The 26,899-nt window shown below is 30.3% G+C and overlaps 1 protein-coding gene across 1 annotated transcript; it reads right to left on the bottom strand.

Moving 5' to 3' along the window:
* Window positions 1–21,794: 21,794 nt before the first annotated feature.
* Window positions 21,795–24,016, bottom strand: LOC132934472 (uncharacterized). The gene is made up of 2 exons (XM_061000772.1): window positions 23,704–24,016; window positions 21,795–22,027 (listed from the first exon to the last, which is right to left on the bottom strand). The coding sequence occupies exons 1-2, from the start codon at window positions 24,014–24,016 to the stop codon at window positions 21,795–21,797; spliced, it is 546 nt and encodes a 181-aa protein (XP_060856755.1).
* Window positions 24,017–26,899: the final 2,883 nt, after the last annotated feature.

Below are 26,899 nucleotides of genomic sequence, written 5' to 3'. Positions count from 1 at the left end.
TTTTTTATTTAATTGGCCATTGCATCGCAAGCTAAAAAGGGAAAAAAAACTAAAAAGTTATAGTCATACGACGCGTATTTACCAACATATATATACCGTATTATACCATATATACCACATATATACATGTGTGTGTGTGTGTACTCGATTTCAAAGCCCTCTCGCATTATATTATTGACCTGCAGCACTGCTGTTCGGCAAAAAAATAAAAAAAACCATTTAAACACGAATTGGCTTTTAACCAAACCACGGTATACAATATTATTTGTATTATGGACGCTGCGGACGTGAAAAGTTCTCCGGGTTATAAAATAGAAGAGCCCCCGCCGACCACAGAACACGTTATTATCCTGTCACTCCAGTTTACCTCGTACAAATCACACACGCAGCGGGGCCTGGCTGTATATATATCTTATACATATATATATATACCCAACAGTTTCTATATTATATACTACACGGGCACACACACACACAATCACGGGCGTGCGACAATAGTAATTATTTTCCATCGAGATTCCTGCGAAGACCGCACACTTAAACTATATTATATTATATACGTGTACGACTCCCGTGGCACAGGCTCTGCACCACCGATGTGTTTAATTGGCTGCTGCCAATACGATTTATAGACATTGCCTAAAGAACGGTCCGCGTGTCTAATATATAATAATAATTATAATATGTACCTACCTAATATGGACGCAAACACAATATTCAGATCGATAATAATTCGAAAATAGGTTTCGAATGTTAATCGCTCGAGCAGTGGAGTAAATCTCAGAGCAGGATGAGGTGCCTACCCATACAGATTACCTATATCGAGGAGCCGAGAAAAACAACATTAATATCTATCACGAGACCTAAAAACCGTCCGAAAAATAAATTCCGCCAACGTGTTTTGAATTTTCGTTTTTAACAAAAACGGAGCGCATGTAGATTTTTGAATTTGCACACGCTTCATATTGTTGCAGAGGCTTATAATATGTGTGAAAATCGAATAGGAGTGCGCCAAGGGAGCTTACTGATCGGCACCTCGAATTTTATAGTGCTATAACCACTGAATCTCGAATATAATATCGTGCACCAATTTCATAATATTATCGTAAAATGTTTTTTTTTCTGATATATATTCTTGTCTTGAGTAATTATCGACTTAAGTATAGTTTATTTTTAGTTTAGGCCGACGTATTGATTTTTCATAACGAAAGCATTAATTTTTTTTTAATGAAAATTTAAGTTATATGAATTTCTATAATATTTTACTCCAACTTTTGATTTTCAACTCTATAATCCGGAGCAGAATATTTTTGAACAAGTCATTGTACAAAATAATAATTCAAATGTCTGCAAACTTATAGTTTCTTTAACTTTCGAATTACCAGCTGTTACTTGCCCGTACAATTCCACAACCCTATTGATATTTTCGACGATACGCACCTAAGGTCATCGGGTTTTTTTTCATTGTACACATTAATATAAACTATGATACAATCTGTTCATACAGTGAAACCTTTATTTACGAATGCTATTTTATTCCCCTAGGGTGTCCTTCGTACAAATAAGATGTTACCAAAAGCTTATGTTTTGTATAGACCGTGGTATAGATTTCAGTGTCTGGTTGTGCTGGGGATACGCGTGATATGTATTTTTGGGGATTCCCACTTTACTGCTAGCTGGACGAAAAAAGGTCACTTTCCATCACTTCAACCATCATTGAAAACTAATCTTTCAGTGCAGGTGTGACAAAAAACTTATTTTTGACAAAATTGATTTTTTGTATCACAGAAACAAATAACTGTAAATACACGAAGTTTCCAACAAATTATTTTCTGTACATGATAAACATTTTAAAATTGTTTTGACTTTTTTTTTGAGTTATTAATATTATAATTTATAAACATTTTTGATAAATCATTTGATCGTTTGGTCAAAGTTATAATGTCAATTATTCGGTCAATGATCATAATATTTGAATCGATTTTTTAAAACCACTTATTTGACTCGAAGTCAAAAAATAATATCTTACAATTCCAGCGCGCGTGTGTTTTCATCACCTTAGTTCTCATCTAAGCGTGTAGTGGTTTTCAATGGTTTTCAACGGAATACAAATATGTCTTCGCTACAACGAGGGACGACAATTCGCTTTATGAATCGATAAAAACATAATAGCAGGGAGTGCATTTGGTTTGATTCGACCACGTGCCTGGTGTCTATGTATATACAAACTATATACCTACACTCGTGCCGAACTACTGTGTGCGAAAAGGTGATGTAGACACAACAAAAGAAACATATATTATATTGACCACATCGACAGTATAATAATAATATGTAATAGGTATTGTATCAAATTGTATGCGTCATTATCGTTGTATACTTGTACCGGTTAATATACGAGACACCGGTTTAGCAGGAAAATACACAAAAGTCTCGAGAGAATATAAAATATAACTCAATCTTAAACAAATTCGAAAAAATAACTTACCGTTTCTTTGTGAATGATAGAAATTATAACACTATAATAGGTACATTATATTATATTGAAAGTGGAGCGATAATGTAAAACGTTCCTACTATTTTTAAAACTGATAAAATTAAGTTTACCTATATCGATTCTATTGTGGAAAAAACTTCGGAGAATCGAATGTTTTCGTCATATTTTGTATAAACGAACCTACTTTTAATCTTGTGAAAATCAATTTAAGTTTCGTAAAAAAGGACTATTTCCAAACTAAGTCAAAAAAGTCTCGAGAGAATCAAATTTCAATAAACAACACTATCTTGAACAAATACAAAAAAAGTAGGTTAATGCCTCATTAAAAATGATGTTAATAGCCAATAGTTATGTACATTATTATATTGAAAGTGGGGCGATAGGCGTAAGTTCTATTGCCAAACTTGATTGATTTATGGGGTGTTTCAATCAAACATACCCACATCTATTTTTTTCTGTACTAATTTTATTCAAATTATGATTTTTGGAATTTTTAAATATGCTCAAAGGTAATAATATTTTATATTATTATTATACATTGCAAGTTATTTGCTAGTATTTGCAAGTCTATTTTTAGAATTTTCAAGTTCAAACTTTCACCGTGGACCAAAAAATTAAAAATTGGGCCAACTTCACGTAACCCACTCATTTTGACCCAGAAGTTCGAAATCGGTTTTGAACAAAAGCTAATGATTAGCAAGCATTTGCAAGTCTGTATTTAGGATTTTCAAGTTATCTGAACAACCGCTCTGAGCTTTGAAGTATTGAAGTTAGCCCACCCAAGTTGTCCCAGAACTTCCAAGTCAGTATAAAACGAAAGCTAATGATTAGCAAGTATTTGCAAGTCAATTTTTAGAATTTGCAAGTAACTCGAGTCGTTATTAAGATCTGCCAAAGTTACGAAGTTAGTCCACCCAAGTTGTCCTAAAACTTTATAAATGGCTCTAAACGATAGCTTTTAATTTTCAAGTATTTGAAAGTCCCTTCTAAAGATTTGCAAGTTATTCAGGTGGTCTCTATGAAGTGGCCTCCAACTTTTGAAATTGTCGTGGTGTTATTAACTGAAACTTCAAAGTGGGTATCAAACAAAAGCTAATGGTTAACTGCAAGTTCATACTCTTTATAACTGGAATAAATTTATTTATAGATGACCGATATTTATAACCTAAAAATAATAAATTCATTTCCAAAATTTGAAATTAGCAATTTGGATTACCTTTATACTTGTATAAATAAATATAAAAAGTTTTTTAAATACATTATTACATATTTATTCCAATAGCTCTGTGAAGTTGGCCCTCGAATTAACTCAATCCACTACAAACCTATGCCAAAATTTTGCAACTAAATTGCAACTATTTTCAACACGCTTTTTGAAATTTAAATAGTTTCAAATAACATTTTATTTATTAAATGCAGTTTTATTTTATTTTACTTGGCCATTTTTAATACAACTTTCTTTTATTAATTTGTATACATTTTTTCGTTAAATATAGATTTTTATTATTCAAATTACAATTTTTTATTAAATGTACCTAGTTTTATTTTTTTTGACTTTGCCATTTTTATACAATTTGGCTTTTTTCATACCAGTTATTAGCGTTATTAACATGCATATGAATCAAGTTGATCAATTTAACTTTTTGCCAACTTTTGGTTAATTTGCATCGCAGAAAAATGTCTTCATCACTTGTCGTACTGCGAACAATTAAACTTAGTGTGCAGTTCTGACAAAATAGGTATATAATATAAAATATATATTATACATTATATATGATTGGTAACGGTTCCAAGGCTAAGGAACGTGTACAACCTTCACTCACCATTCACACTATAAAATTAGGGTGGACTAATATATCTTGCTGACAAATTAATAATGGACTAAATATTGGCAACAACGAAATTCATGGATAGTCGTAACTCGTAAGTCACGGAGACTGGGGTAACGTACGTGCTTGACCATACTTGAAAATCATTGACTTTTGATTGAAAACTAATTAAAATTCTCGATCGAAACGATTAGGCCTAAATTTCCAGGTTCAAAACCTAATAGTGGCCGCCATAGTGACTTGAAAATGTCTGCCATAATCATTAGCTTTCATTTGATAGTTTCAGGTAAAAACATCACGACCACTTCAAAAGTTGGCTGCCACTTTATAGTGACCACCTAAATGCCTTGCACATCTTAAGAAGGGACTTGAAAATATTTGCAAATTAGAAGCTATCGTTTGGTGCTATTTTCAAAGTTACAGGACAACTTGGGTGGGCTAACTTCCAAACTTTGAAAGCTCCTACTGGCCGCCGAGTTATTTGAAAATTCTAAAAATGGACTTGCAAATACTTACTTATCATTAGCTTTTGTTTGATACTGATTTCGAAGTTCTGGGTCAAAATGGTTGGGCTCCGTAAAGTTTGCCCAACTTTTAGTTTTTTGATTTCACGGTGAAAGTTTGGACCAAGAGTTAGCAAATTCTAAAAATAGACTTTCAAATACTTGCAAATAACTTGCATAGTAATGGCAGAGATTTCTAAGCACTTTCAGTATTTTGATGGGTCAACTTTATGAAAGTCAAAAGTTGGATTTTACGAATAGTTTGTAGGTATTAATTGGTAGTGGTGGCATACTTTAGAATCGGATTTTAAATTATAATATGATAAATATTAGGCAAATCAATACGTTAAAATTACTTAACTTTATGCGCTTAAAATGTTCTTTTTGTTATTAATACATTTATATCTACATTGAAATATAGTTAGGTAGGTAACTCGTATACATTTAAAAAAAGATATAAGAAAAAAATTAATCTCTCAATTCAAAAATATAATTTCTAAGATATTATAATGTAAATAATATAATACATACAAAAAAAAACATATCAGACTTGTGTATTGGAATAATTATTAGTTATATTCTATTTGATAATATTGTTATTATTTTTTATTATTATTATTAAATAAAAGTATCATTGTCAAGTATCATGTTTCATATCAATATAATTATTTTTATCGCTAAAGAAAAAAAACATGTTTACAAAATATACAATGCGCGTATACATTGCAAAAACAGTAATTTATAGTATAATAAAGACAAGAAAAGTATAAGGATTTATTAATAATCGGAAAACGCTATATCATAATATTATTAATTATTAGCTGGTACCTATTAATTTTATTATTAAAATCTATTGTTTTTTTTTTCGTTATTTGACTTAACTGTCTACTATAGTAGATTAGTATTATAAGATGAACAAAAAAAGTTTGAGCTATCTAGAATAGATAATTTAGCATAATATCAGAACCAAAAAGTTCAAATTAAAATTACCTATTTCAGTGACCTTTTTTCGGTGTATAACATGTGGTTTTTTATGTTGAACTTAAACATATTATTCAGTATTAACTATATATACTACCGCTCGATGATAACTAAACTTTATTTTTTTGTGATATTTCTAAAGCTGTAAGCCTTAAATATGTACATGGCATATGGATATCCCGAGTACGCCTCTTGTTTTTAATTAAAATTTTTTTTATATAGACCAAGTGCGTCTTCAGTGAACAGCTGTAGGTACCTATATTTAAGATAAACTAATTGACTAATAACTTTCATGTCAAATGTTTGAATGTAAATTAATCACTCACTCAAACTTTTAAAAATGGGTGTAAGCCAAAATAATTAAATAAATGATAATAACCAAATATGTTTGGGGCGTATGTCAGTTTACCTCCTCTTGGTGTTGCACCCTGGGTAACTCAAAAGTCTAGATTAATAGAAACACATTAAAAACGTAAACAATTTGACCATTATTTTTTTAAATCTGTACTCGAGAAACTCCCATATGTAGCTCAACAGGTACTCAAAACTCCTGTATCTACTGCTCTGCCCAGCAGCCCAAGCTAGGATTGTAGATATTTGGCCGAGGATATACGAAGGATAATAATATCCTATATTTGGCATCTGCGCCAATTTGTACCTATTGTGATTACTGATTGTTGGGTGTACCTACACAGTGTGATGGTTTAATAGTTTATTTATTAAAGTTATCTAAAAATGATATAAATCGGTTTAAAATTTAAAAAAAAATAATGGAAATTTAAAATTCAACAATAGGCTAATAGCTGATAGGTCTATATAATATGGTTCATGTGAAGGTAATAAATAACTAATATTTCATTTTGTTAGGTCAGTTACGCGGCCACGCGAATGATGATAGGTTTCTCGTAGTTAGAAATCAAAATTGAAATCGTAAAGTTAATATTTTAAATCAAAAAATAAAAATAAAAATGATGTAAAAACCATAATACAACTAAATCGAAAGTGTGCAACATATAAAAATCATAAAATTATGATATCAATATAATTTTTTTTTTATTGTTTGAGCATCAACTACATAGTAATTACATAGTACCTGCATGGTTATTATAGCTTACAATGTATTATTAAACAGTTGGACTTAGATTATTTAGATATAATATGGATGAGTGATATATTTACATTAGATTTACATTATATTAAGTTGTACAGTGTACAATTCAATTTACATAATTACCTATTATATCTATTTCTTTCAATTTCAATATTATTTAATATGTATTATTATAGTAGTTATATAAGTTATCTTTAATATACATTACCTATACGTTATAATAATATGGTTTGATAAAATATTATAATATTACGATAGCGAAAATATTAATTTTTCTGTTATACTTAGGTACCTTTGGAGAAGGTTATCTAAATTAAAGACGACACGTCAAACATTTTATTACCATTGTGTACGATTATTGCAGCGGTTTTGTGTCGTTAAGAGTTTTATATTACCCATGCATTTGATAAATTTCTTCCATAAAAATTTCTCAATATCTGATTAACCACGATATGTCTATAGACTATAAGTCGTTGGCAAATTATTTACATACCAATCGTTCGTATTATGTATAATATTATAAATTATATACTCTATACAGTCTACGTGATCACAATTTGTATGTAATTATCACATATTATTATAATATAATAAGACTTGGCCATTATTGGCTGTATATATTAGGTATAAAAAATATAATTATTATAGCGTCTGATCGCTGAACCGAGCATGCGGTAAGTGGTAGTTGTTCGTTAAACGGTCGTATGCAGTCGCATTATCGGCACAAATCTTGATTGAGTATCTCTTTATGATGCGATGAGACGTGTCTTATTAATGCTTGAACTCAGAGCGAGTACCTATAAAATTTTTATACAGTATTTGCTATGAGAAATAATAATTATACGGACGGATTGTGACAATGGACTCGTCTTGTATATACAGAGTGATTCACTGAGAAGGATCACCCCTCTCCTCCTTCTTCTCGAAAACGGAGTTATTGAAAATCTGAATTTTGGAATTTTTAAGTAATTAAAGACCGCATATAGTTTAAAGTTCTCGAGATTTTTTGGTACATAGTACATACTACTTACGCGTGTCAGAGATACAAACTTCCGTTTTTCAAATGATAACCTCCCTTTTTATCTGTAAATTATTTAGCGGATAATTTTTCTGAAAATATTTACGTAGATATCTTAAATAAAATTCGAACTAGTAGTTTTTGAGTTATTTAACTTTGTGTACTAAGGATAATAATTTATAGGTCAGTGATAATAATGGGTCTGTTATATATTATTTATATTTATTATTCATAGTTTATAAAAATGGTCCAAGTATAATAAATACTATATAGTTCCGACACTTCACCTATTTTATATTTTTATAAAACCATTTTGAAAAACGTTAATCCTTATACTATAGACATTTAAACAACTAAAAAAAAAACTACTACTCATTTGAATTTAGAATCCTAAAATGTTTAAGTCCTTACATCATAGAAAAAAAAATTAATACTATAATTTATTTATATTAAAAAGGGGGGGGTTTTCGTTTGAAAAACAGACATTTGTATCATCACATGACACTATAGTGTGGATATATCCTTACATAAATAGTATACAATATAATCTCGAGAATTTGAAAACCTGGTCTTTAAGTAAATATACCTAGTTTTAAAATTTCAAAAATCAGTTTGAACAAATTCACTATCAAATAAAAAAAAAAAAAGGTCGTATATGATCGATACGAATCTCCCTGTATTTATACCTACTATTATACATGGTGGCTTCAACGGAAATATCGATTGGCTCGAAAACAACTGACGTGAAAAAAAACAATCGCGCGAAACTATAACCGCATTATTAATTATTGGCATCACCGACAACAATAAATCAACGCATTCGCGATCCACGTCCGTTATAATACGTCTTCGCCGTGAGAAGTTAACCGCCAGCACCGCGTATAGTGCAGCAGGACTTGCAGAGTATAAGTCGCCTTCGGTCGCAGGCGGTCAGCTGCAGCCGCGGTGATGTAACAAGTACCCACACACGCGCACCCACACACCCACACGCGTGAGCGCATAAAGTCACACAGGTATAATATGTGTGTGTGTGTGTGTGTGTGGGAATGTTGCGGTTGTGCAGCAGGTAGGCACTTGTTTTCGGCAATGTGTGTGTGTGTGTGTGTGTGTGTTGGCATGTAACACGATAAGTTCAGGAAGTACGGGTGGCTGGTCTACGTGGACCCCTCTCCCTCCCCACCACACCCCGTCACGACACCCTTTCGCCGCCGAATGCACGAATGAATGTTCACACACACACACGCACAGCACCTACAACCGGTAGCCGGGCCCGCGCGGAGGATCGTACACGGTATACGCCAACTGGCCGTGGCCTCCGATTGAATTACATTTCGTGTGCACTTATTTTTTTTTTAACTACTCGTTTCCCCGCCACCCACCGACTGACGACGACCAGGCCAACCGCACATAACATAATATTATATAGGTAGGTATACTTGGTACCTATGCTGTCGTTTCATCGTCGCGGCAGTTGCAGTCACCGTCGGGCGCGTGACGTGTAAGTATATAGGTGAGAATATTACTATCGTCATTGGCACGAAAAAGTACCCCCCACACACACTTGCTAAACCCCAATTTTTCAAGACGCGCCAAAAACGTTTAAAAAAAAAAAATCGTCAAAGATCTACTGGAAAAAAATTTAAAATTTTAAAGCTACGACCTATTTTATTAAATCCTTTTTTGAAAATAATCGAAGTCAACATTTAATACTTGTGGAAATATCGTATAAATTGTCAATGTCTTGTCATATCGGAGGTTTTATTAGTTTATGTTTTTTTACCAAGTTTACATATAGAAGGTTTTTTAATGTCACATAGGAGGTTGGTTGAATGACAGTTTAATAATTGGTGTCAAATTAAAAATGTTTAACGCAGAAAGTATAATTTTGTAAACTATATAGACTATAAGTTTATGACACTTGGGAACTCCTTTTATTATTTAAAAATATTTTATTGTATCCCTTCTAATTATGTCCTAATCAGTAAAAAATGTATATGGGTATTCAGGTACGCAATTTTTTTTTTATTTATTTGCATCTCACTTTAATATATTTTTTCAATTTAGCACTGTGGTTAACTTGACGACGACTAATATCTGGTAATATCTGCAGCTATCTCGAATATTATTGTATACGATTTGTTGCAGCAGTCCAAAAAACATTATTCTTCGCTCGCGGCGTGCAGGCGATAACTGCAGGCCTTGCAGTACCCTTTATCCAGATAATAAGCCGAACACTGGACTCTGAACACCATGCTGTGCAGTGATAATGCACTTCGAATCCCTGACTACATCTAAAGTACCTACTGTATGGCTATAACACTACATCATGTATGGCTAATATACCAGTGCGGCGTTCAAAGAGACGATCTGAAACGCACAACAGACGTGATAAACATATCTCATCTATATAATAGTATATTTTTTATGTTCACGTCGGAGGGTGCGAGTATTAGCTGGAACCTACATGCGTGCGCCGGATTTCGGACCGAATTAACGAGACGTCGGCGTTAAGTAGTGGCGCAGTGGGTGCTCACGTGAATTTATTATTATTTTAATAATACCTATATATAATATACATATCATATTGTATTATACGGTTATACCTACCTATTATTATAACGTTCTTGAAAGAGGAGGGCAGCTGATGTCGCGTGTGCTACCGTCGCCGCCGCGACAGACGCCGAGCCTATATTATATATTATATAGTCGTCTTCGGCAGCGGCGGCGTGGCAATAATAATAATAATATATAACATCGAAGACGTCACAGTCGTCCAGGTGAACTGGAGCGGCGTTTTTCCTCGTTCCAGTAAAATCAGTATAATCACAGCGGTCGATCCGCGTACAATACAATACAATGGCATGTACAAATAATAATAATATAAAACGTATATAATCTGCTCTCGAAACGAATAATATAATACAGGTTCCTATAGGTATGTAACACACGCGCGCGGCGGACGGGGACGTGTTGAGCAGAAAATCAAACAATAATAATAAATGCAGTACGTACAACCGTGATATTGTCCTTTATACCGAGCGGTGAGTGTTTTTTCGGTGACCGCGGTAACCGCTGCACACAATACGTATACTGTACTGGTATATATTATATAGGCGCATACGGTTCGGCTTTCTCCCCTATCTTCGTGTTGAGGAATAATCAGCGGCCAAGTGGGAATATAACTTATCGTATATTTTATATTATACAGGACGATACACCGAGCAAGTTCACTCCCAATGTTTCCTTATAACGAGATAAATTTATTCAAATTTTGACTTTGAAAATTGTAATTATACTTACCTACCAACTTACTATGGGACCATAATTTCAAATACATACTTAGATTTTTTGTATACTACTCAATAAGAGTGGTATATCAGCAGTGGGTAGTATTGTATTGTATGTAATGATTTGAAAATTGTAGTAATTCATTTATTTTTAAATACCAGGTACAATATTACATTAGGTATATAATCAATATTTTAAAAAAATCATCTGCCTAACAGTTTACAGCAAAAGAGCGGGTTTTCATTAGAAAAAAAATTAGTTTGTATAGCGACATACACGACACTCTTTTAAATGGTATAAGAAATCTAAATAATAAATTATAATAATATGATATTTTATATTTATTAGGTATACCTAGGTATACACCTACTTGAAAATTCCAAAGATCATATACTTTAAATCAATCCAACATTAAAGGATAAATGCGTGTGAGTATGCTTGGTGCGAATCACACTGTATATGATTCAGTGTGTGTGTGTGTAGGTACAAGAGGCGTGTAAAATACATATAATCAGCTATAATAGTCGTCCTATATATTATTATACTGTACATACTTATTACTTATGCGTTATGCTATATTGTACAGCCGTATAGCATATACAATATGATCTTTTATTCCGCCGAAAAACAATGTCTTTTGTGCCCAGGAATCGTGGTAATATTAATCGTATTGTGCGCGGTGTCGCGGTTGGGGGGGGGGGGGGGGGTTGTCGTGGTGGGTAGTGGTGAACTGCTGTGTAAATCTCGTTGGTAGGAACCTATATATATAAATTATATTATAATACATAGGCACCTACTACTGAACGCTATACAAATATAATATAATATAATATATACACGATATACCCGCGGGGTGGACTATTAAACACGCGTATTTGGGGCTGAAATCAAGTCATCGTCGTCGTCGTCGTTGTCCTCGCGCATTATTCGCTCTAAACGTCACCCCGTCAACAAGTGGCACTCGTCGACGCCGTCAGTAACAAACGCCTCCTCCACCTTTATATTATTATCCTCGTGGCGTCCCGCACCGACGACGCCTCTTGAACATAATATAATAACATTATTGTATATAATATACGTGTTATGCATACTATATATTATATTAAGGTCGTCATTGAAAACGCTATTGTCGGATTCGGCCGACGTCGAAATGCGTATACGTATATTCAGTGTATTAAAATGATTATAATATACCTTTTATATAATATATCATTATTATGTTATCAATACAGTCGTGCGGGCACCATATAGGTATAGTACTGTGTTGGGTGCCTACACCGGGAGTTTACCGATTGCGCTTAAAACGATACTTTTCATATTATAGCAATCGCACAGTACGTTATTTTTAGCGAGGTTCATAGACCAATTATTTCGAACTTTCGAAGAGTCCAATGCGTCAAACAGATAACTCCCTTTTCCAGAGTTTTTCAAGAAATAGTAAAAACTGTTTAATAGAAAAAAGTAATTTATTAGAATTATTCATTTATAATAGGTATATAGTTATTTTATCATAATATGGAGTATAAAAATAACCTTTAAATTCTTATTCCTATTAATCCCTAAAAATAATTATTTAAAAGTTAACGACTCACTGGAGGTGTCTGATTGCTGCTCAAATATCTTATATAATACTATTGTTGCTTAAAAGTTTAAATTATGCAATTATTACGTAAGAACTAAATAGGTATGAAAAAACCGAGGTCATAATTCTTAGAATATTATTTTATCATTTTTAAGCAGTAGAATTAGAAATCAAACTAACAAAACATGTACGGTTGTCGGTTTTATAAAAAAAAAATGACGTTATCAGATGTCGCATTGCGCGCGGTTATTTACATGGATCATGGACCTATTCCAATAGATAAAAGTCGTAATTGGTTATTTAAATGTGTATTTTAAAATATGTAAAAAATAATATTTATTTTATTCAGTATAACATTAAATAACTACCTACTTTACTCAAATAAAAAAAAAAATATACAATAGTTAAAACTTCGGTTTTATAAATACAATAAAAATAAATGAGAATTTTACATATATTTTATACGTACAAAAGTATCCATCTAATAGTATTTGGTACATTGTGTCACCCCAAATTATAGGTAAAGTATAATTGTGCAACACAACGAACCGATTAGACCAATAAATTGCCAGCGAAAATTAAAACTTGATTTCGTGTGGTATATATGGTATTAGGTATTAGGTATTCAATTTCATACTTGTGTATGTTAGCTATTATGGTAACGTTTTAAAAAAGTCCCGATGCTGTTATATAGAATATTGGTTCCAAATCAGATACTTATTAATATTTTAAATGTAAGAATATTTTTTGTTTCAAAATAAAATAAAATATTTAACCAGCCACTCGGTAATTAATTGACTAATGTAGTATACTTACTTAAGTTTTTAATTTTCAATTATTTCATATAATTTTTATATTTTTCCGGGATAAAATGGAATAAATAAAATCAATTTGGTCGAAAACTGGTGTCTTTTGTTGTAATAATTCTCGTTTGCCTGCTGTTTTTTTTTTGTTTTTTGTTACAATTATAACATCATTGAGAAACTAACTGGTCTTCTATGGGTATAAGTATAAAATATATATCCTAATTATTGTTTCCCGCAAGATATTACGATAATCGCTAAACTCTAGTTTTTTTCATGAAAATATTATTTTAAAATTTAAAAAAACAGCATAAACTAAAGTAATACAATACTGTTTTATGTCGAGGTGAGGCATGCCGAAATAAATGGTTAGTGTTAGTGCGTGTGTAACCGGTCTACTTTTTGTGCAATGACTTTTCGGAGACAAACTAGGTACCTATATAGTGTCGTACAGATTATATTTTTTGTGCCTTGGGATTTTGGATGCAAGTCACCTACTCAGTAATTCAATGGTTTGATTGTCATTTGTCAACGATTATACTATAGTCAGCTATTATTGGTAATCATGATGGTGCATTATCGCTCTAATAAAGTCAATAAAGATCAATTTAAATTTATGTTTACTGCAGACACATAATAATATTATATAGTGTATAAATTAGTGTGTATCAACTGCAGTCATCGTGATTCATCATGATAGTTTGGTCTACTTTTGGTGCAGTGGCTTTTCGGAGAAAAACTTTATAGTTCCGCGTTCTATATAACAACATTTGTTTTACATTTTATTTATTCATTAAATAGGTTTTTAATTCGTTTTCACTGGTTATTTGCATCTTTGGCTTAGGATTTCTAAGTGTAATTAAAAGACGAAAGTGTCATCAGTGGGTGGCTCCTTCAATCAAAATTTTAATTTTTCCTGTCAATTAGCTCATACTCTTATTGTGCCGCTATGTACAGACTGTGTATATTATATTATTAATAAAGTATAAAAAAAGGATTTCTGAAGCAATTTATCTAATTAATAATTGAATGATGAGTAATCAATAACGAATAATAGTTTATTATCGTTTAATTACGTCAATAAATATCAATCATAGTTAAATTAATTTGTTTACTATCAGTGCCACATAATATTATATCAACTATCATTATCATAAATGTGTCACGACGGTTTGGCAGTTTTGTATGCATTTCCAATGTGTGAAAATACCAATGCGTCCTGATACGCGTTACAATAATGTAGGTACTTGAAATCTCTGTTGTGGCCGGAAAATATCATCTTCCATTGATAATTTATTCTGTGCTGTATAACGTCAGTGATGACGAACTGAAAACGTATACGCAGACATAATGAAAATCAGTGAAACGCGTGCAGTTATAATCTAAATAAAAATGGTTCGTTCGCAAAGTCGGCGTTACATAATAATTGTATTATACGACGAAAATGTACGCAAGTGGCGAGTTTTTTAAAGTCCAAAATTATCAATAATAATTTATATTTATATGATTATTATTATAAGGATAATTTTGTGAATATCATCACGGCAACGGTAACATAGATATCGTTAATATTTCAATGACTGCAAATACTATCAAATCAATAATATATTATCTATATAAAATGTCCTCGAAAGGCTCAGCAGAAATATTTTTAAATGTATTACAAAGATATAGTGAGGTAGGTATTTAAGGTCTGTTGTTTCCTGAAAATATGATTATCCATCGTTAATTATGTATTCTGTGCTGCAGCAGTAGAACTTCCTTGACGACAAACTGAAAATGAAAATCAGTGATATTGAAACACCTGCAATTGTAAACTAAATACAATTTTTTGTCCGCGAAGTTTATGATCTTATTCTTATATAATATTTGTATTATACGATGGAAATGTAGGTACCTAAGCAAAAAAGTGTCGCAAGTTTTATGAATGCTTACCTTTATAGTAAATAAATAAATTGTTATAGGCATCATTTTTTAACACCATCAAAAACCGCAGTAACATCGTCAATATTTAAACGACACCAAAAATACTATCAAATAATTTTAAAAAAGTCATCGAAAGACGATCAGAAATATTTTTAAATGAATTGAAAAACATAATTTATTATACATAGCTTACTTAATTTACTATGTGTTCGGTCGAAGTTTGAAAAAGTATATACAATACTCGTCGATCAGTTTCACTGGTTGTTTCTAAACCTATACAATATAAATACCTCAACGGAGTTCGTCTGTATTTTTGGAATTGTTGAAAATTAATATTATAATAATGAATGAAAATGCCATGTCTGTAAATTATGAAAAAAATTACATCAAATTGTTTTAACTTTTAATGTAAGAACAATGAACGTGTGAGTCAATATTAATATAATACAATAGTATATGATGATGGAACGTTTCGCTATATATAAATATATAATACGTTATTGCAATTCATTTCTACCAATTATTTCAGACAGAATATCTCTCAAATTAATCTCACGAAATAGTTTATCATCGATGCATAAATGCATGTGTACATAAATAATTATATATTTATGCTGCACATTTGTGGGTTCTTTGTGAAACTAAATAAAAAATGAATAACCATTAGAAAAGTTCTGTTTTTTTTTTAACGCACATTCGTAGAAATACAATGACAAACATTTATAGAAGATAAATGATCATCTGAATCGTATATATATGATATAATAATTATATATATAATTTATTATTATATTTACGCGATTGTCCCAAATAAATAGAATAAAAATGATAGGGGAACCGCCATTAACGTCCGGAAACCATAACTTTTCCGCCATTTGTATTGTTACGGGTCAGTAAGTACAATCAAGTTTTGTTTGTTCAGCGGTTTCCAAAGACGATTTTTCTTTGGTCTACATAAAAAAAAAACACTATGTAGAAAAACCACCACACCGTGAACGAAACCGTATAAAATAAATCTTCCCAATTTGTACAGCTTTTTTTCACTGGATGAAATTTTATTAATCGTGACCAAAGCGGTTTCTGTGCGTTTTATATAATATAATAAAACACGAATAATAATAATTTATCTGTTATTTTCTCCATCCCTAGCCAAAGTAATGTCTATAACATAATAACGGACGGTAATGGTTGTAAAATGTATCTCCACTGAGCATTGCAGATGCAGCCTGCAAAGGAAACGGCTTTCAAAAAATATACAATAATATATTTTATTATATATAATATATATATTTATTTATTTATTTATTAATGGGCTTGGCACGCAATAGAACAGTGTAAAATACAATTTATTGTATGATAACAATACATAAGTGTAAAAATTTAAGTTGGCAAAAACAAATAGTATATATCAATAATAATACAATATAATATGGTGGTAGTAAGACTAATAAAAATAATATAATTAAAAAACTTTAAACTAAGCTTTAAGAGAAGATTATACAGGTGCCCATTACGTATGCGCATCATACAAATGTGAATAGGATTATTTCTACCATAGTTGGTGCTGTGAATATGAACAACAAAGAAAGAATTATACCTAACTATACCTATAGTTGAGTGATAAGGAACTTTAAACTGTATAAGAGGAGGAAGAGAGCTAAAGATCATCTACATAGTCTATCAATCAACTTGTATACTAAAACACCAAACTTGCTTCATCATGATTCATGATATATATTTTATATACGATGTTGGCGTCAATAATTATAATATTACGTATAACACCTACATAATAGGTGTATAATTCGTACTTACATTTAATATTCAGTTGAAATGTCACTCAAATGTTTTACTAATGTAATTATACCTAGATGTAGGTATGTGCAAGAATATATCAATGACTGAAATAACGATTGTATAAATTTACTTTATAATTTTAAATAAAAAATAAACAAAGATAATCAGAATTGATTTAAAATAAGCATATTATTTAAGTATATAATATATTATAGTATATATTATACTACTATACTACTTTGAACGAGAAATATTAAAATAATATTGCAAATATTTTATGATGTTTGCAAATAAAATGTGTGTTGTACAATAATTACCATAAAAGTTAAATTAAATACCAGCTATTTATATTTAGTCGTTATTATTATGTTATAATATTATAAAACCAATTAAAAAACTAGTTGGGTTAAGCTAGTGAGTCTATAAGCTTACTATTTTATTTCGCACACACATCAATTGGCAATATTTTTATACTTAAATCGTCATAAATAATGATTTAGATAATATGTTTATTTATTTTGGTGGTAAAAAATGATCAAGGTATATGTTATTTTATGATCCTTAATATATTATACTTATAATTATAACATATTCACTAGGACAAATATATCTAGTGGAAGATAGCATAAACAGTGGGCAGATCACTATTTAAGGTAACACTAAATAATACTGCCGGATGAACTTGTTGATAGAGATTAGTTTAGGAGGAACTCCCCTGTACAGAAATACATAATTTGTGAAATTTTTAAATGTTTAACACTTACGGCTCAATATGGTAAATACAACTGTATTTTTTAAAATGGAAACATCTATTTTTAGCACATAATTTGGATTGACCACATTATTTTTACCTATAATACCTACAGGGTCCTAAGTTCAAAATTAAATGAATTACAGCAATATTACAATCATTCAAATAAAAAAAAAGTGTTTTTTTTAATGTTTAATTTATTTTTTAATGTATTATTATTATTTTTACTATTTAATTTATTTATTTTTGGTTTTTGTAATTAATTTTATTTATCCTCATAACATTTTATAACATTTTGATGACAAACTATCCACACTTCATTTAGGACAAAACATTAATTTTTTTTAATTTGTATAGTTAATTTCTTGACATCAAATTATGAATAAAATTGTTAATTATTATTAAATACTTCATTTTTGTGTTTGTTATACAGCACTAATATAAGAAAATAGTAATAAAAACTAGTCGATACTATAATAGTCATCATTGTAATATTAATAATAATAGAAGTAGTAGTATCAGTGATCACACGCTGTATATAATGCATGCATAAAGAGTTTCACTTCGATGAAGTTTATCACAATCCTTTATATACATATCTATTATGTTATACCCATTTCGAGAATATTTTGCATAGTGCAATGATGTTTATGGTGGTAGGTATAGGGAAAATAAAGTCTTGATAAAAAAGTCTCTCTAACACATACATTTCCGGTGATTTTTTTCCTGAGTGACTTTTTAACCGGTTACTTTTTTTAAGCTCAAAAGAAGTCTTAAATAGTTTGTTGTCTAACCAAAAAATAATTAATACATATATTGTAATCAAATAACCCACTTTACTACTTCTAATAATTAAATATGCTCGTATTACAAGCATATTACAATTAACAGGTACCTACTCTTAAATTGTTTTTTATCTTCTAAAACTAATGAGCACGAATAAGGGCTTGAACATAATTAACGTACGGATATTAATATTTCTTAATTTAAATAAATTATTTAGGGTACCTGTATAGATTATACAATCTGATTAACTGAACATTGAACCATATTATAGACAATTATTATAATATAACTTAAAGGTACATATTATATACTCCTTTTTTTTTAATCGATTGGTACCTAAGTGATATTTCATCGTTTTGGATTATTAATTATTATTTTATTTATTAATCGCCCTGAAAAAATTAAAAGAAGTATTTTCTTAATAATAACAATGTTACACTGGATATCAATGAGATTGTAAAAGTATATATTTTGACGAAAATTAATTTTCATCAACACCTTTTGTTATTAATATTATTTTATTTAAAATATCAGTACTATAGAGAATTTTTCTTATTTACCGATATTATATACATTATTACAGGTAGTAACTAGTAGAACCAGAAGTTAACTATAACGAAATGTTCATAAATTATTATTTATTATTGTATATTTTCTCAAATATATATGTGTCTGGTATTAGTTTTTAATAATATAATATAATATGATACAGCTGTGATTGGTTATCAACGGGTAGGTCGCTAAAGGAATCTTCGTAGAAATATCTTGTACTAAAAGGGTTAACAAAATCTTCATTGGACAAAAAATCTAAATAAGAAATATATTATAAGAAAAATAGCCTGTTAAAAATAATAATAACACAAATATGTAGCATGCTACGACAATAGAAATTTTTCTTCTACAAAGAAAATCGAGGAATCATAGATATGTTTTGGGATATAGTGCAGTGGAAAAATATCTAGTAACATGCTACGTCGTTTTGTGAGGAATCTAATTTATTTATTTTTATTTTGTTTTTTTTGTTGATTTGCGTTTCTATGGCAGTAGACAAAGCGATACGAAAATATTGGTCTTTTGAAAATTGACTAGAAAAAAAAAAATTGTACCCTGTCCGAAAACATATTTATGTTAATTGTATTAGATTAACTAAGTATAAGATCGTCAAATATTTAAAATATAATAAAACTATTTTATGAAGTAATATTCCGTATAGTACCTATGTACCTGTAAGTATATTTTTTTTTTACTTATTATTGGCACTTGGCAATCATTGAAAAATTGAATTCTTGCTCAAATATATATACATTTAACTTGAATATTTTAATTAATTTTTCATAATTATTAATAATTCATACAAATAATGATATTAGTATTGATAAGAATTATTATTTTTTTTTAAACAGTCTATTTTCAATTTTTTTAATTTGGATTAAAAATTAAATCTGTCGGTTTTATGTTTTATGCGTTGGATATTTCGACTTTAATATTCAAATAAAGGATACTTTTCCCCAACACTGGGATAAGTTTATTGACTGTTGATTCATGTATCATTGTTATTTTATGTTGTTCTATATACACTAATAGCAATTATAATTTATATCTGTGAATAATTAACGATAATAGTCATTGAACTTGGTTTATCTAGTGAGCTATTACTAATTAATAATTGTTTTTAACACTTAAATTTCAGTACCATCCTGAAATGCTGGCTTTTGGCAATTTTCTCTTATAGTAGAACATTTAAAAATGGTAACATGTATTCAAGACGTACTATGTAGGTAGATACCTACCGGATATACCACCTATTTTTGCATAATTAATTTATGATTCCACTACTTATATCAATTTTATCGATTTGAATACAAGGTTATTCTTTTGCTCGGGTAACGATATGTTAGTACCTATAGTATTTTATTATTCTCGAATGAGTTCGAAAGAAAATCACCGATGTGTCCACAGTTGTATAATTACGTACAAATGAACAATTATTTACTTTTACGACACATTTTTTTTCCAGTACATAATAATATACACTCATTACGTGCATATTAAATACGATCACAAACAGTCTCAATGTTTATGTGTCGTTTTATCGAGGAACTTGTTTCGATTTCCAGGAAGACGTTGTGGAGATATTTGTTCGTAGCAATTATTATAATATTGATACCGAAGGAATATTCCGCTACCGACCGGTATTAGCTCCAACAATAATATAATAGAGGGTGCCTCCGTTATTTTTAAACAGGTTTAGCACATGGGGTCAACTGTCCTATACATATAAGTATATAATATTGTAAAATAATGATATTCACTTTACATATTTCACTGCACATTGGAATACAATAAATTATGATTTTAGAATATTATTTGTTATAAAATGTGTATGGCAACTGGCAAGTGCAGTAGATATAGCAACATAACTTACCTATATCGACTTAGTTTTTTTTCTCATAAACGGTATAGTCTATATATAGTTAGCTAAATGTTATAAACTATTATTTATCGATGTTGTTGAAACTAACTTGTTTGAAATACAGTACCTATCTGTCTGCAGCTTATTTCTATACTTGATTGGTTATTTGTTTGATGTCTATAAATTATGCATACCTATACTCATGGTGATATTTTAATCTAATCGATAAGCAATTTACTGTAAACGTTTTTTTTTAAATATCGATTTAATCGTTTACAATAGATAATCCATATGGGACTTAGTACTTAGTGTAAATCAAACAACCAACCCAAAATATATAGTTATTATTTTTCCCGCGTACACTCATCATAAACTTTTTAAAACTTTATTTGTTTTGAAAACAAAAAATAGGTAGGTTTTGAATAAGGTATGTTGATCAACTATACTTCCTTCAGTGTTTTAAAATCTGACAATATCCGGCTTATAGAGTTAGGTTATAACAAACTCTACTAAGCCATCAGCGTCATCCATTTCGATCGTTTGATGCCCTCGATGTGTGCCCGTTTGAGGACGTCTGGTTCGAGCATGTGCCTTACGAGCCGTTTGGCCGACGAGGAAACCGTTCGCTTGTACATCGGTCGCAGGAGAACAATGTCGCCCGACACCTGTTGCGCGACGATCCGTTTAGTGCGGCCGTCGTCGAACGGCACCTGGCCGGTCAACATGTAATGCAGCACACCTCCTGTAACGCAGTAGCAGTACATCTCGTAGTCCTCTGGTCTTAATGGTGTGGCCAGGGGACTGCGAGTAGTATTATATATAATATAATATATTATATTATAATAGGTAGGTCCTGGTATACGATATCGTTTTAAAATATATTTATAACAGTTTCGTATAATGGGTTATAATATACGGTTCGGGGATGGTATAGTCATAAGTTATAACCACGTCAAAATCTAACAGGAGTGTAGCTTTTACTTTAAACACTGTTGTTGTAAAATACTTAGTATTAGGGCATAAAGGTATTTTTCGTAAGGGCATAAATAATATATATAAAACGGTGAGCTTGAACTAGTTAAAAAGCAATTTTTTTTTGGTTTTCAAGTTAACCAGTTAGTTCATTTTTTAATTGGCTTTGCTTTTTTTCTGCTGATTTAATAATAATTCATCAAGTAAATATTTAAAATGATTTTGACATTTTTGTTTTTAATGGTTATTAATAATTATGAATATTAATTACTGCGTTTAACTTTTACCTTTACACGGTTTTAAACAAAAATAATCTAAATAATATTCTTGATAAAAGAATGTGTTATCATATATATATATCTACAGATAGGCACAAAATACGCTCTCTATGTGATCTTCGCACTAATTAAAATGTAGATTTACTGTTTTTAAGCTGAGTTATAGGTAATTTTATTATAGTAAATAAGTTAATATTTACTTTCTTTATTAGCTTTTAACTTGGAAGGTTAAATGTATTATTTTTTATCTATAAACTTCTAACTTTACGATCTTGCAGTGTTCAATTACCTCTTTAACTTTTGTTAATTATTGCTTACATTAACTTGCCCTCTTTAGTAAATATATACCTACAATATTGAATATTGGGTGCATTTCATAAGTGTAAGTATACTGCCTACAATCTACATTGAATGTCATAAACTCATAAACGAATAGAAGTTTATCATTTTTTGAAAACGGGTTTTTTTTTTATGAAATTGTGAGTAGTTACTAACAATACCTATTACCTATACAGAGTTAGATATTATCATAAACTTACCTACTTTATTTGATAAAATTTAGTCTATAATCTATCATATTATTATTATTATTATTATTATTATTATTATTATTATTATAATAAAAGATCTGGAAATAATTTTCATTTATACATCCCATCAAAACTCCTAATTACTATACATGGTAGGTATAGTATAATATCAAATTCTACCCGATCGGGCATCGGCCAACAGCCATATTAATATTTTATATATATTATATATCACTAAATCGAATAAAAAATATTCCGAAATTGATAACTAAAATCGTATTTTTTTTCCCCTCGATTTATATAGGGTTTGTCTATATAACCATTTTGACGTTTAATCATTTGCGCGTTTATAACATAATGAAATCAATTGCTCTGTGTTTGCGGTTGTCAAACATATTAGATTTTAAATAAAGCGAGTAATGTATTCGATATGTACACATTTCCTGCGGATAAAATGTGTCCCAGAAATGTAATGTCATATCGTATCTAATGAGTTTATATTATTTGGTAGGCATATAGATATAGGTAGGTAGGCTCATTTTTTACTTTTACAATAGTAGCTGGTATATGGAAAAACTATGATTTAAAATAATCTTATTGAAATTTAGTGATTTAAAATACGTCATGTTGTGTCTCACCCATTGACCAAATATCGAAGAATTTGGCGTTATATCCGTTGTTTGGAGTCAATACTTCCGGTGGCATAAACATCCTGGTGCCACAGCGAGACAATTGTCGTTTATTACTGGTCGAATCTCTACAAAAAACTGACAACCCAAAATCAGCTACTTTCACTTCATTTCTATGGTTCAGTAATACGTTTTCTGGCTTAATGTCTCTGTGCGCTATGTCCAGGCCATGAAGGTACTCGATGGCTGCGACGATTTGAGAAAACAAAAATTGCGCATCACATTCCACGTAAGGACCGTAATTTTTTACTGTTTTACCCATGTCGCCATTTCTAAACACAGAAGTAGGAATTTACATGATGCATTATTTGAAACCTTACTAACCTATATATTATTATATATAGGTAAGCCAGGTAGGTCAATAACCTATAGTTTTTAAAAACTATACATAAATAATAATTAGTTATAGGTAGCTACTAAAATGTTATTTTATTTATTTCAGATATTTAAGATTATATAAAAGTACCTAATATTAGTTTTCTTACGCAGTACAAAACATTATTTTTAAGTGTAAGAATTTAGTACAATCATTGCATATCATTTTTGAGTTGTGCGTTTACATATTTAGGTATACATATAAATGGAAAATGCTTTTAAAATAATGGATTGGAGACTATATACATAAAGTATTGACTATAACTCTATATATCTCTAAATATAAATATTAATCCCGATTTCCTTGGTCATCACATCACGCGTGAACGGCTGGACCGATTTTGCTAATTCTTTTTTTGTTGTGTTCGTAATTGTCAGGAGAAGGTTCTTATGTAATACAATTTTAGGAAAATCCACCAGAAAAATAGAAAATATGGATGAAAAAACAACAACAGTGGCGCCATCTGTTCGGTAAGAAAAAAAACTAAATAATTATATATTTTGGTTTATTGTAAGGTCGCTATTGGTTATGATTGAATATAATTATAAACAAAAATAACAATGATGCATCCGTCAGAAAATTTTTAAAAATGCCAGCAATTAGATTTTGCTAATTCTTTTTTTGGTGTGTTTGTAATTGTCAGGAGAAGGTTCTTATGTAATACAACTTTAGGAAAATTCACCGGAAAAGTAGAAAATTTGGATGTCAAAAAATACAACAGTGGCACCATATGTCCAGAAAAAATAAACTAAATAATAAAGAATTTAGTTGAAGATTAAAATAATAATAGTGTATTGTATATTGCTTGCTATTGGTTACGAGCATGTTTGTTGATTTGTATTATTATTTTTTGTCAATATATATATATATATATATATATATAATCTTCTAACTATATAAATGTAAAATAAAAATCTTTGAACAGGGTAAACTCTGAAACTACTAGTCAGATCTTCTTGGTTTTTTCTTTAAACGAATGAGTATATCACGGAGAAGGTTTCTATGAAAGACAATTTTAGGGAAATCTACTGGAAAAGTAGGAATCTGGATGCTAAAAATACAACAGTGACGCAACATGTTAGGTTAGGATTTTGTATTAAATGATTATATTAATCACCATAGAATACAACAAACTTGGTATAACTTAGATACTTAAGAGTTAAATCATACACTTACGTATAAACAGCACGGGGTCCGCGATCTACCGCAGGTGGATTGCCTACCTGATAATATACAGCTGCGAATCAGAATTTTTATTTCGGGAAACGGAAAAGTTAAGATTAATTTTGAATACCATACACCGAATATTAAATAACAAATTGAACAAAGTTTGAGTCATATAGAGTTGGTACATTTAACGGGCAACGAAGTGCACCAAACCCGTGGGTTTGGCTAGTAATATATAAATATTGGTTTAAGTAGTATTAAGTATTTTTAAAATTTTTTTTTTACTAAACATTTTATTTACAATCCATATAATACAATTAGTACAATGGGTAAATCTGATACAAGGTTGGTACCGGGAAGAAGCTTTATGGGCAGGCTTTCAGTAGTGCCACGGTCACCCATCCAGATACTTTTTAGGTATTAACAATGGTTGTTTTTTATTTTGTTTTATTTGAGTAGGTTTCTAGGACACTGTCGTTAGTCTTCTACGTCCATTAGGTACCAGGAAGTGAGATGGAGGATAGTTGTTTGATTAATATGTTACTGTGAGAGTTTAATTTAGTATGAAAATTAATGTAATATAATTTTGCTTATTGATTAAGGGTAGGAATTTTTAGGCCATTGTGAAGATTATTGTTTGTGAAATACCAAGGAGAAGACGTTACTAGTCGTAATCAGATGAACTGAAACGCTTAAAGTGTTTTGGTATTGGATGGCTTTGCAGAACCCCATAACTGAATGTCTAAACTGGTTGAATTATTGACTTGTATATAGTAAGTTAATTGGATAGCGAGTGCTTGGATTCCAAGAGTGGTCTTAGGAGGTGAAATCAAGAGTTAACAGTTTTACGGTTACGTTTTATGTGTGGGATCCAGGTTAGGCGTTTATCTTAGGTAAGCCCAAGATATTTAACTTAATTTGCCGTTGGAATTATTTAATTATTTAACGTAACCGGTGGTGAATCGAGATTTCTAAGAGATAAAGTTAATTTAACAGATTTAGATTCGTTTATTCAGATATTCGACCTGTTTGCCCACAATAGCTAATCATGTTATTAAATATTTAAAAATATCGATTGGGTCAGTTAGTGCTATGTTATCACTATCAATAAATTAACGAGATAGCAGTAAGATGGTATACTTGCAGTATTCCATGTACATGTAGATATAATTAGGATGTATGATAATTTTAATGAACTTTATTAGGCTTGGATGATTGACTTTTTTCGAAATGATAATTTCACGGTTCATCGCCGATTTGTTGCATTGATATACTGATGACTTTTTATCGATGATTTTTACTGCAAAGCCAATGGTTTCGTTATTTACGTTTGCCACACAATACTTGACTTGCCCAAATGTGCCTTTTCCGATGGTTTTTTCAAAAAACACCTTTATCTTTGATTTGTGTGATGCCGTTTTTCTGTTTGGTTCATTAGAGGCTGTTTCCATTATAATGGTGTATTTTTTTAAAAACGACAATTCATAAAATGTTAACGTGACGTGACTTCAAATAAAAACAAATCAAACAACTAAACCAAATAACGTTCCGTGAAAATGCATTAAAAATATACGATTTAATGGAAACAACAGAAATCCGGTA

Source organism: Metopolophium dirhodum, chromosome 1 (genome assembly GCF_019925205.1).
Source record: "Metopolophium dirhodum isolate CAU chromosome 1, ASM1992520v1, whole genome shotgun sequence".
Classification (NCBI taxonomy): domain Eukaryota; kingdom Metazoa; phylum Arthropoda; class Insecta; order Hemiptera; family Aphididae; genus Metopolophium; species Metopolophium dirhodum.
This window is presented reverse-complemented; position numbering and strand designations above follow the sequence as displayed.